The sequence below is a fragment of the Lygodium microphyllum genome, chromosome 14, assembly GCF_053477565.2.
Source record: "Lygodium microphyllum isolate KBCC chromosome 14, Lygodium_microphyllum_v1.1.10, whole genome shotgun sequence".
NCBI lineage: Eukaryota > Viridiplantae > Streptophyta > Polypodiopsida > Schizaeales > Lygodiaceae > Lygodium > Lygodium microphyllum.
In genome coordinates, this window is record NC_141148.1 from 56,170,977 (window position 1) to 56,184,271 (window position 13,295).

At 36.2% G+C, this 13,295-nt stretch overlaps 1 protein-coding gene across 1 annotated transcript in view; it reads right to left on the reverse strand.

The window, feature by feature from the left end:
- Positions 1–10,890: 10,890 nt before the first annotated feature.
- The window catches only part of LOC148025614 (uncharacterized), an 87,576-nt gene continuing 85,171 nt past the window's right edge, over positions 10,891–13,295 (reverse strand). Inside the window, exon 10 of the mRNA XM_087692825.1 lies at positions 10,891–12,524. Coding sequence (XP_087548951.1) covers positions 12,042–12,524 — 483 coding nt within the window. The 3' untranslated portion in view covers positions 10,891–12,041. The remainder of the gene's footprint in view (positions 12,525–13,295) is intronic.

Consider the following 13,295-nt stretch of genomic DNA (forward strand, 5'->3'; position numbering starts at 1 on the left):
CCAGTCTGGGTATAGGCTGAAATACCTACGATTTGATAATGGGGGAGAGTATGTATCTAAATCCTTTGAATAGTTTTGTGATGAGAGGGGTATTAAGTGTCAATTGATTGCCCCGTGCACCCAATCCCAGAATGGTAGACCTAAGCACATGAATATGATGATTCAAAAGCGAGTCTGTAGTATGCTGAGTGTGGTAGAGTTATCACATCACTTTTGGGCAAAGGCAATTACCATTGCTATGCATTTGATTAATCGATCCCCTTGTATTACTCTTCACTATTAAGTTGTAGAGTAGATATGGTTTGGAAAACCTCCATCATATTCTCATTTGCATGTCTTTGGTTGTGAGGCTTTCTACCATGTTTCCAAGGACAAATGCAATAAATTGGATCCTAAGTCCATGAAATGTAGGTGAGATGGGTTATTGCCTATGGGATACATAGGCTTGGAAGGTCATTCGCAGCCATGATATTTTTTTCCATGAAGAGAAAATGCATAAATAGTTTGATTAGGTCATTGAGATATATAAAGTGATATTTTAGGAGGAGCCTTCTGTTACTATATAGCCCGCTAGATAGCCCATAGGAGTAGCCAATGCTCCAGTGGCCCAAGACCATGATGTTAGACAGGAGGTACATGCTCCATAACCTACTTTGTGGCAAGCTACTAGATCCTAATCGGTTTGTGCTATCTATGGATTATGTTATGGTAATAGATGCTAGCGAGCCTCTTACTTATGATGAGGCCATGTGCAAAGGAGGTGATACTCACTCTTGGGAGAGGGCCGCGCAGCTAGAGTATGACTCGCTATTAAAAAATCATATGTGGGATTTGGTTCCTTTGCCCAATGGAGAACATGCTTTACCATGTAGTCTTCCATACAAAGACAAAGTACTATATTTGTTAAGATCTCCATTGACAATAATCCTATAGGTCTACTCACTAAAAGTCTCTCAATAGACTGTCTTGCCTTAGGAAGATGATGGGCGTAGGATGAGATGCCATCTATTTCTCATCTTGTTACACTTTGTCACTTTTTTTTTTTGTTCTCTCATCACTAGGGGCACATTCACTTTTAAATGGGAGGTTGTTGGGGGTAAAGGCACATGTGCCTAACCACCAGTGTATTCATTACAATGATAGTACTTGCACACTTATATACTATAGGTGGTGTGGTCGCCCATCAATGTCACTTCATTCTTTATTCTGTTAGTGACAAGTGAATAGGGGAAGGCTAGCCACACATTGTGACTATTGGAGTTCCCACATATAGTGTCTCTCTCTCTTGCTCTCTTGCTTCATCCACCATAACTCTTGCTTCCACTTGTGTGCTTCCACTTGGGCTCTACCTTTTAGAAAATTATAGAGAATACCTAGCGTGCAAGTTCAAAAGAGTCTTTATGGACTTAGCGTGCACCTAGGGAATTGTGGCATAATTTTGATGCCTTAATGTATTCATAGAAGTATTCCCATAATGATTTGGATCCATGTTTTTACAAGAAGAAGGCCCATAATAGTAGCCTTATCATTTTGGTGCTATATATTGATGATATACTGATTGTTGGAAGTGTTCATAATGAGCTTGATGCTTTGAAGACATAGCTCAAGAAGAGTTTTGAGGTAAAGGACATGGGGCATTCCTCTCACATACTTGGTATGCATATCATGTGTAATTGCTCCAAAGGGCTCCTCTACTTGTCATAAAAGGAGTACATTCATAAGGTCATTGAGCAATTCCATATGAAGTGTGGTAAGCTTATCAACTCCCATTACACTCTCATGTAAATGTTAGTCAAGCAGATTGTCCCCAATTAGATGATGAGAAGGCCGACATGACCAAGATCCTGTATGCATGCATGATTTGTGGCGAACACTTGCATAGCATTGCTATATGGCATAGCATTTGTAGTGGGAGTTGTGGCTTGTTATATGGCAAACCCTTGCAAAAGGCATTGGGACATTATGAAGGGTATGATGAGATAGATTAAGGGCATTGTAGATATGTGTATTTGTTATGGTGGCTAGGATACTAGAGTTGTGGCTATACATGCTCTGATTATGCAAGACATGAAGATAGTAGGAAGTCCACATTTGGCTATAACTTTATACTAAGGATTGCAAGGAGGCCCTATGATTAAGCCATCTAGTGTGGTAGATCTTGGTTTGACTATGTCTCCTACATTACATTATGACTCTATGAGTGACATTTAGTTTTCATGTGAAGACTAGCACATTGATATATGCTATTATCACTTCATCAAAGAGATGGTTGAGGACAAGCAGATAAAGTTTGTGAAGGTATTGACTGATGAGAATCCTATAGATTTACTCACTAAAAGTCTCCTAGTAGAATGTTATGCCTTAGGAAGATGATGAGTGTAGGATGAGATGATGTCTATTCCTTATCCTATTATACTTATATGTGTACATTATACTTTATCACTTTTCCTTATTTTCTCCGCACTTAGGCGTATTCTCCTTTAAGTGGGAGATTGTTGGGGGTTTAAAGGCCACATGTGCCTAGTCAACTACATTTACTTGTACTTACTACATATACACCTATACATTATAGGTGGTGGCAATCCATCACTGTCACTTTATTTTTTAAATGACAATAGAATAAGGGAAGGTAGATCACAAATTGTGATTGTTAGAGTTTCCACACATTGTCTTACTCTCTCTTGCTTGAACCTCCATAGTTCTTTCTTCTCTCTTGTTTCTGCTTGTGCTTCCAATTTACAACATTACGAGTACACTATGACAGTTTACTCAGAAAGTACTTTGAAAAGGTAAATTTTATATGGGTTGAAGGGAAGGGAAACCAAGAGTGAATGTTGATCTCTCTGCAACACAATTTTGTTTATTACTTCTTACTACTAGGTGGGTTTGTTCGGATAGCAAATACTAGTTCGCTCCTCTACCCATATTATGGCATAATCATTTGGAATGGTGTTCCTTATATTTTGTTGAAAAATATTTTTAAATTTAAAAATTTTACAAAATTTGCAAATTTTGAGCATAATATTTTCTTTATAATTATTGTTGTAAGAACCTTAGGTTAATAAAAGTATTAATGGAATGTGTACTTGACGATATGTGAAAAAACTATATTGTCTTATGTTGAATATACGTACTAAGCTTCATATTCACATTATCTTAATACGTTCTGGAAAACACACACACCCTAATGCAAAGAAATAGGTGTGCCATGGGTAAACAAGCACATTTTTTTGAGAAAAAAACTTATAGGTTCATTTATAAGCTTATAAATAGGCCAAAAGACTCGGATATATAATCATGTTAAATGTGTAGATATTAAATGCAAATATAGTCACACAAATTTTTTGCAATCTTAAAAAACCCAAGGAGATGATTGTTGCAAAATTGTAGCTCCATTTGGAGCCACTCTCAAAAATTAATTCATAATATTATCTAATAAATAAATATGGAGCCCAAACATTGCTCTTAAACCTTATATTCATAAAACTTTATTCCATAACTAGAGATGTACATGGATTAATGCATCATGCACTTACACAAAAAGAGAGGGGGATTTGGGATGACAAAAAAGAGAAACAATAAACCTTTTTACAACTATGTTAGTGCATCATGCACTTATTTAGTACCTAATCTATGATATGTATAAGTGGAGGTACTAAAGGGAGAAGCATGACCATGAATGCACATGTGGTTCATTCTTTGGCGATGAGCACATGGATCTCCTCGTGGCAAGGTATGCATTGTAAGTCGAACTTGTTCCACTATTAGTGTTGCTTCCTCATGTGCTATTCTCCATCAATGCATATAAGCATACACAATTTTTAGCGCAAATAAGGATTACACCTACTACAATGTAGACCATATGTTGCTCCATCAGTATGTAAGATCAAACATAAGTAGTGAAAATAAAAAATTAAAAACTAGATATAAACTAGGCCCTAAGAAGTAGCCTTATTTATAAAGTAACCTTTAAATAATCCTAGAATTACATTAATATTCTATAATTATGTACATTGTAGTGGAGAAATAGAGTTTAATAACATGTCTAAGAGCACATTTAAAAGAGAAATTTACATTTTGTTTAATAATGCATTGATTTTGTAGACTTTGCTTAAATATTGATAGTAAGAACAACTATTGGAGAATGCATTTTTCTTGAGGTTGGTTGCCCTTTTCTTTATTTTGAATGATGCTTTCTCTCTTGAATGGGTGTGCCCTTGAGGAGATATACACAACAAATATATTAGGCTTTTGTGTTCCTCACAAGAGAATAACAAAAAAAAAAAAGATAAGACCTTTGTGTTCTTGACAAGAAGAAGAAGAAATTATACCTTGTTATCAGGAAGAAGAAATTGCAAACAATGTTTCCTGCCTTGAGAATAAGAATAAAATGTATGCTTCTCCATGATAGCTCTCTAATATGATAGCTCTTATATGTGTGCTCTCATGTCTCATCTGTCACTTGGCTCTTCTATTCAGCTTTTCTTCTACTTTCTCTCTCTCTTGACAAGCAATTGAAATATAGAATGAAGTGATTGGTAGTTTTGAATATCTAATCCTTATTTAAATTATATATATATATATATATGTGTGTGTGTGTGTGTGTGTGTGTGTGTGTGTGTGTGTGTGTGTGTGTGTGTGTGTGTGTGTGTGTGTGTGTGTGTGTGTGTGTGTGTGTGTGTGTGTGTGTGTGTGTGTGTGTGTGTGTGTGTGTGTGTGTGTGTGTGTGTGTGTGTGTGTGTGTGTGTGTGTGTGTGTGTGTGTGTGTGTGTGTGTGTGTGTGTGTGTGTGTGTGTGTGTGTGTGTGTGTGTGTGTGTGTGTGTGTGTGTGTGTGTGCATTGAGCACATTAAAAATGCAAAATCAGACGACATGTACATGCATGTCTATAAATATGATTGTAGTTGGAAGTACCCTTACACCCAAATACACAAAAGATGTGAAGGCTTTATATAGAGATCATGCTTATGTAGAGGATGAAGATGGACATCAACAAGATTGACAAAAAAAATTAATGTTTCTCTACAATTTAGTATTGCATAAGTGGTGTTTAATGCAAAAATACAATTCTAAATGCGACATAGAACCATTATTGATGTTATTGGTAACCATGTTTTTGTTAGTAGGAAGTTTGAGTCTTTGATATGTAAGCTAGGCTTCATGACTCACAAGACATGCATTTCCCTTGATTTTGGCATGATGCATAGGGTGAGATTTCCACACTATTTGACATGATCATAAAGAGGTTTATATAATAAGCCAAGTTGAACATTTCTTGTGAATCAAGGTTTTGGTTATATGCACATCTTTGCAAATAAAACAAGGACCTTCTATGGTTATAGACCTATGGTACGGGGTATTAACTTCCATATGTAAAGCCAAATTGGCCTTTCTTATGATAATCAAAGACTTAAGTATATGCACATCAACAAACACGGACCCTCTATGGTTATAGATCTATGGATTTAAGTATTAATTTCTATACATTGCACTAGTTAGTCATGTTAGTTGGTCCATGGGTTTTATTTGGTCTTTAGTGGGTGTAACACATATCATAACTAGGCTCCAACATTGACATCTAAAAGATGCCTTAATATGGATGGTTCTAGTAGCTATGTGCTGTTGTATGGATGTAGGTAATAGCTAGGCCACTTCACTTAATGACACTTAACAAAGCTTCTTCCCAAAAGTCCACCCATTAAAAAAAAAAAACCTTTCAATATGGCATGATATTTTACCTATAATCAACGATGACTACTTTTCTTTATACCAAAAATTTCTAATAAATATTAATTTAAATTTTACTTATATGCATTTATTTTGAACGATCAACTTTATTATTTCTTAATTATCTTATGTGGTTTAAGATTTTGTAGGGACATGAGACTTAAACACACACATATTCCACTAGATAAGGCACTATATTACATAGTAAGGAGATAGGGGTTACCAAATAATATTGATTAAGCTTTGTATAATATCATTGAGGTTAAATTTAAGGAGGATGTTTTGGTGGATCCTAGTCCAATAGCAATTGATACATCTAGCATAGAGTTAGGTATGTCTTGGCATAATTTTCTTCAAATCTAAAAGGGTTTACCTTTTTTGTTTCTTCACTTAGATGGTTTTCATCTAAGTCATAAGTTTTGTTGGTAAATGTTACACAATAGACACCCCCAATGGAAACGGAAAGGAGAAAACTTCTTTAGAGAGCAAAGAAGAGTGGAAGTGCTAATGCAAGTAGTGATGCCAAATTTATTGTAAAGAAGATGACTCAACAAGTGAGAAGGACCAATACTATCAAATACTTTCATATCATCAACAAAAATATCGTTAATGCCGTGGAGTACAAGTAGTAACAACAATTTCAAGAGCAAATGATACAAGAGTTGGTTGTTGTGCAAGAGAGGCAAACACGAACAATTTCATAACATGCACTAGGTGTGCAGATGACATGGTTCCTTTAATAGTATATTGCTGAGTAGCTATGACTAAACGAAGTAGAAAGGATTCAAGACTTAAGGTTTTATATTGACATATGTTCTATTTATTTACTTTTCTCACACTTTGTCTTGGGGTACTACACATACATCTTATGTTGTGGTCTCTTATAGTTTAGCCACATTCTTAATGCCCTTTTTGAATAGAGGATAGCATTTTGTTTGGCTACTTATTATCAATCCATCCCATAACTTATCATGACTTGGTAGTACTATTGATGAGGCAACATGAGTAGCTCCAGGGGGGGCTCCTACAACTTATAGGTAAGGTAATTGTTTTTTCACACGTGGGGTCACCATGGCTTGTTGTTCATATCATGGGAGGCCACCCCCAATGGTGTTACAACTCCCTTCCTCAATTCTCACTCTCATCCCTCTTAGGCCGACCTTATGGTGTTGAACATTTTATTGATATAACTCTTTAGCTATAACTACAATGTTGAGTCCGTATACTCCTTGGTTTAAGTAGATTCCTCACTCATCTTTTTGATCAAAAACATACTCAAGTACAACATTGGCTCATTTGAACAACACACCCATGGGATTGACTTGAATAGATTTAGAAAAAGCTTTGTGTAAATTTTGATCATGTTTATAGTAATACTTGAATGCCAAAATTGAACACTTTTAGAAAAAGCTTCACATTAATGGCATCACTTGTAGTGCCATGTAGGTCAAACTATTTGTGTTTGATGGAATACAAAAAACGTTTACTTCAATCACAAACTATGCAGGAAATCTTGGCAACTTTTGAAACTTCCAACTATTTTTCAAATTCACTCCTTGAGAAGACAAAGAATATGTATTAGAAATATACAACCATACATAAAAGTTGATAAATACAAAGTCAAATAAGAAATAAAGATTTTGCATATGTATGCTATCTCCTTCCCAACAGAATACAATATTTCAATAAAGGCATTTGTAAAAAGCAAAACTCTTCCTCATGAGGAACAATTTGTCAGCTAGCACTACCATCAAGACTAGGCTTTAAAAAGATCACTAAATGAGTGCACAAGTAAAGAAAACTTTGTATCAACAAATACTTAAATGAAATATGCACATAAAAGGCTTCAAACCATCTTAATGCTCCCATCATGTTGTGCTATGCAAACAAAATTAGTGTACCAAATATAACTGTCATGAGGGAAGGAGTCAAATACACTTTCAACAAAGACTACATCCCTACTAATAATTACTTTCTTTATCACATGATTATAAAATGTATATTCTTTAACTTTGTTATTGCATTGCACATATAGCATACTTCAAGGCCTTTTCACCCAATTTGTGTGTTCCCACTAAGTGTAAAAGCATTAATCATTGTTTTGCAAAGTCTTAATTGGCTCCACTTCAATATCTAGCTAATATCGTTTGACCAAAGACTATAAAGAAAACCCTTTGCTCCATAAGAGTCTTATTTGTTCTCATTTTTGTAGACTATAAGGCACTATATCTTGATTCTTGATGCCTTTTTAAGCTTAATGCATGAAAATATATAAACATTTGCTAGTCCTTATGGTTTGTTTGTAATGTACCAAGAATACACTTTGCCTCATTCTCCACTACAAATAAAACCCACTTAAATACAAACATTTCTAGCTTCAACTTCAAATTGTAAACCCATGTAAATCTATTGTAGTCATCAATGAATATTATAGAGTACAAATATCGATCAATCGAAGGTGTCCACATACGGCCATGAACATCACCATGGATAAGTTATAAAATCTTGGTTTCTCTAATTTAACTATGCATAAGAAAACTTATTATGCTTTACAAAGAGTAGAACCATTGCATGTGCATCTATCTTTTTCTAATGCTTGTAGACATGGCAAGATAAACACCATGTCTTGCCAAAATAAGACATAACAGTAGCCATAATTCAAGTGTTCAAATTATGTAGACTGCAACTAAGAATCCTTTGTTGTCTTATAACACAACAAATCCCCACATAGGAATTCTTGCTATAAAGTCTATGATATTAGGTCCTTTTGATGTGATAATTATGTCACGATCCATGTGGTCATGAATCATGCATCTATCATCCTAAATAAAACTTTCTTTTGTATTTTTAATAGTTGACATTGTGTTTTCATATGCCCAATACATGAGGGATTAACTATATTACCATTTTTGACTATAGACTCTACTTTATTGATATCTTGAGCATGATATGTTGTTGTTGGCACACTAAATAGAATAGCTATTTAAAGGCACTTGCAAAGAGCAAAACACTTACTCATGATAATGTACTTGCTAGCACTATTATCAAAATACCAAACAATGGTATTCAAAACTATAATATAACAGTCATGCATAGAAGAGTCCTCGCTTTGTTGTACATAAATTTTCTAAATAAAAGTGCAAAATCCTTCTTCTTAGAACCAAAATTTAATACTGACATTTAATAAATCCTTCTCTTTCTTCTCCTTGGCCTGCTACTTTTGGAAATATTTGGTAATTCAACCTTCATGTTTGCAATGGTGATTTAAAAAAACTTATTTCTCTCATCACCTTGGTCACTACCTTATTGTAAGTTAGACTTAGGCTTTGAGCCACCAACATAAGCGATTTTTCCCTTGCCATTTCCATGATCTACAACAAATTTCTAATAAACTCTATGCATGACAGAACAATTATGTTTGGACTCTTAAGGAGAGAGACCAATCCTTCTTAGCTTTGTTCAAACATTACTACCATAGTATACGCTACAAGATCTTTACACTAGAACCAAAGCATCCAATTTTGGAAAATATGAGGAATCCTATCCACAATGAATTGCCTTCGTCTATGTACTAATATGTATATATATGTGGAAGCTTACTAATCTTCATACTTGCCTTTAAGGTTAATGTCACAAAAGACCTTTGTTGCCTTCAAATCTCTACAAAATGTACACATCGCATCCAACGTAAGCTCAAGAATAAAGTACCGAAACATTCTCTACTTTTCCCAATCTAATAGGGTTTTCAATTACATATTTTAGTCCCCTTGAAAGCTCTCTCATGTTGTTATTTCGCACTTTGAACAAAAGTCCACAATGTCTATTACATATAGACTTTCTCCTCCAATGAGTAGCAGCCTTTCGATAATATTTACTAGAGGCATAAGGTACATTAAGGCAAAAAGGTTATTTAGGATCATCTACAAAACAAGGCTCTACCTTGACAAACATCTCCCCTCTACCTGAACAAGAGCCATCATTCTAACTTTAGATACTTAAGTACTCTAAAGACCTTATCATTGGATCTACAAATGTGCATCATCACTTAGTGTTGTATTTCCAAAGAAAGAAAATAAGAACTAGGGAGTCAAATTTAGAAGCAACCACATTGATGAAATGGTGGGCTTCCAAGGGTTCTTTGTAAGGAAAGATTGTTGGGTGACTATCATCATGCACAATTTGTGACAAGAGAAGATGAATTATAGTTAGAAAGTGTTGCATTTCCAAAGAAGGAAAATAAGAACTAGGGAGTCAAATTTAAAAGCAACCACACGGATGAAATGGTGGGATTCCGAGAGTTCTTTGTAAGGAAAGATTGTTGGGTGACTATCATCATGCACAATTAGTGACAAGAGAAGATGAATTATAGTTGTACATTGAAAGACGAGCATTAAATCCTCTCTCATTTATTTGGCGGTTTGATTTTTGTAATATAAAGATGACAAGGATGCCTACAATCATGTCATGTATTGTAAGAGTTTTCAACTAATGGTTTTGACAAATTGCCCCTTTGCAACATAACAAGTGCAACGCCAAAAACAAGGGACACCTTAAGTATGGTTGATTAGAGATACTCAAATATGACTAGATAATCTCCTATGAAGCTTAGCAATGTTTTCCCTACGAGCTCTGTGTTGACTAAATAACATATTGTAAATTAAAATACCCCATTTCAATACACCCAATTTGCTTATGGATAGAGTTTTAAATAGTGAATTATAAGTTAACTTTGAAGCTATTATAGCCAATGACAAAATATAACTACAAATTTCATGGTCCGATATTGCTTACGGTAGTTAGAAAGTTTCAACCTCTTCTATCATTGGTTGTGGCAAAGGGGTTGATTCCTACAAAATGAAAGCCTTGAAATTATCAACTTTAAGCATCCTCCTTACCAAATGGGGCATCAACAATATATATATTAGCATGCTTGGTTGTGGTTTAAATTATACATATTATATTGACTACCAAGGTTGAATTATTCATGAACAAGATTTGCAAGAGCTACAAAGTGGGCCCACGCTACAATGCCTTTTAAAATCTAATCGTCACACATCTAAGTTTTAGACAATATCCCAATCTTTGTCTAAAGCACAAAGCCATTGTATGACAAGGACTCAAAATACCATCACTGATAGAGATTGCAAAATCAGATGATGGAAGAGTAACATTGAGTAAAAGAACAAGTGAACGCTCCAAATTCCGTAATAGCACACAACTCTTTAAGAAGATTAGGCTGGGCCCCTTCCCCCTAGGCACTATCTGAGATAACAAGCATTAGTCATGGGCATAGCTTTTATACAACTGAGGTAATAAACATTAGTCATGGGCATAGCTTTCATACAACTCTGATGAAGCGAATTTGCATTTGTTGGAGGCATGCGCTGTGCTCACAAGGGACGGCATCAAATCTTTGCAGTTTGCCAGGCTATTACTCAACAATCTTTCGAGATTCAACAATTGCATGGCTGACTGAGCCATAAATGACTCCTTGGGCACAAGTGATGCGCTACTAACATAGTAATGAAGACGATGGGAGTCTGTGATAAAAGCAGATTCCTGGGCAAAAAGCGATGTTAAGCTGCAAGGGCTGAAGCCTGAAAGAGGTGCCAGCGTTAACTAACTCTTAGCATCTATCATTCGGTCTCAGGTGGTTTGCATCAGGCCAACCACAGCCTCACTTTCTGCTCATACAAAACCCATTACGGACGAGAAAAACCAGGACATCATGAACATAAAACCGTGAAATTTCATTTATCCTGAAATATGTCGAAGTAGAAAATCCCTTCTAGACGAGGCATGATGCATACACCCATACAAAGTCAGGCCAACGAATCTGTACCCTGAAGATTTACAGGGAATGCAAGCTGATGAAGAAGCAATGGTGCTCAGCATACTGTGCTGTTGACTGCAGATATTGTCTTTCATAGGTGCCTGCTTGTATTGCGTTTATACATTTACAGTCCCCTGGTGTTCTCGTAAGAGAATAGACATGCTTTTGACACGTCTCAATGTTTTAACAAATACGCTTTGTGGGGGAGGCAGTGTTGTCCTGAGTTTATATCTTCTAGCCCTGATTGCTGCATCAGCCAGCCTGCAATAGGACAACCCATAATTGCCATCTTTGTTTCCTTCCCTTTGGCAGATTGGGTTGCATTCTCAACACATTGCAACTTGCAGATGCAAACAAATTGTCACACATCGATAAAGAGACTTGTCCAGAATTCGAGATGCCTGAGTTGCCGATTGTCATCAATGGTGATGTTGCATGTGAAGTGTCAAACAGCTTCATGTAAACAAGCCCTATATTTGCACTTACTCTGATTTTCTTTTGTTATGAACCTCTAAAAGCAGTGTCAACAGAGACTCACACATTTGTGAAGAGTTGGGCTCGTTGCTTTCTTTGCGAGCAGGAGAATATACCATCCAGCCATGATCAAGCTTACGATCAGGCTTCACTACTATAGACCCAGGAACCTCTGCATCCTCTCGAACCACTAGCCCATCACTTTTGTGACCGTACCTGAGCTCAATGTGTTTTGCACAAAAAGCCATTAAAGCTGGAAGAGGTACAACTACAGGTAGCTTAGTAGGCGGAGTTGGATTGGATGTTCCAGGACTGGAGACAAGCCATGGGAGTTCAGCATGTGCAATATGTGACATGGTTGCAAATACATTGGGAGCCATGCTCACTTCAGTATGAAAAGAGACAATGGGGAAATCACATGGTAAACGGTGTTTGGAGAGAAATTCCTTCCTCCTTGTGTATGTTAAATCTTCCAAAGCTCGGACATCCCCCTGTCATAACAGCATAAGAAGGAATAAACCATTATATACAACAGAATGAATGATAGAGAGAATCCAACCAATCAGAAGGATATAATAATTATTGGCGTAAACCTCAGAATGAATGATAGAGTGAATCCAACCCAAACATATCAGCACGAATGATCGTGGAATCTGGAAAACAAACTATTACTCTATGCAGATGTATAATTGGTGCTCTGCAGTTGGTCATACCCAGGCAAAAACAAGAAGACGTGTGCAAGGGTCCACTATGCACTGAGTCTTTCTCATGTGCTCTGGGTTTGTCATTATTCTCCTGTTTATTTGGTTGAATTACTTGGCCACTTGCAAGCTCATTTTCCATGAATCCTTGTTTTCAACAAGAGCTCCAGCAATGGCGCTCCATACCTCTAATCGGTCAATAAAGGCTAACATCTCAATTATGTATAGGCCAAATAGTGTGAATGAGAGGGGGACACTGTATATCTGGTAGCCATATCATTAGGAGATATCACAACATCCATTCGCCTACATTTATTTTTCTAATTAGTTGCTTGTTCTGAAATTTGTCCAATATGTTGTAATTGCTGGAGGTGGGTTCAAGAAAATTTTTGATATCCATAGTAGATCCCATGTCATGCCCTGCCCTCCTTGATTATGGAAGCTGGAGTGAAGGTTGAAGGTGTGATCCAATGAACAGTGGTTCCTCCTGAATCCAGCTTGGGCAATTGCCCTGTGTCCAAAGCTCCAACTGACCAACTCTGAGGCTGAGAGAAACAGTTT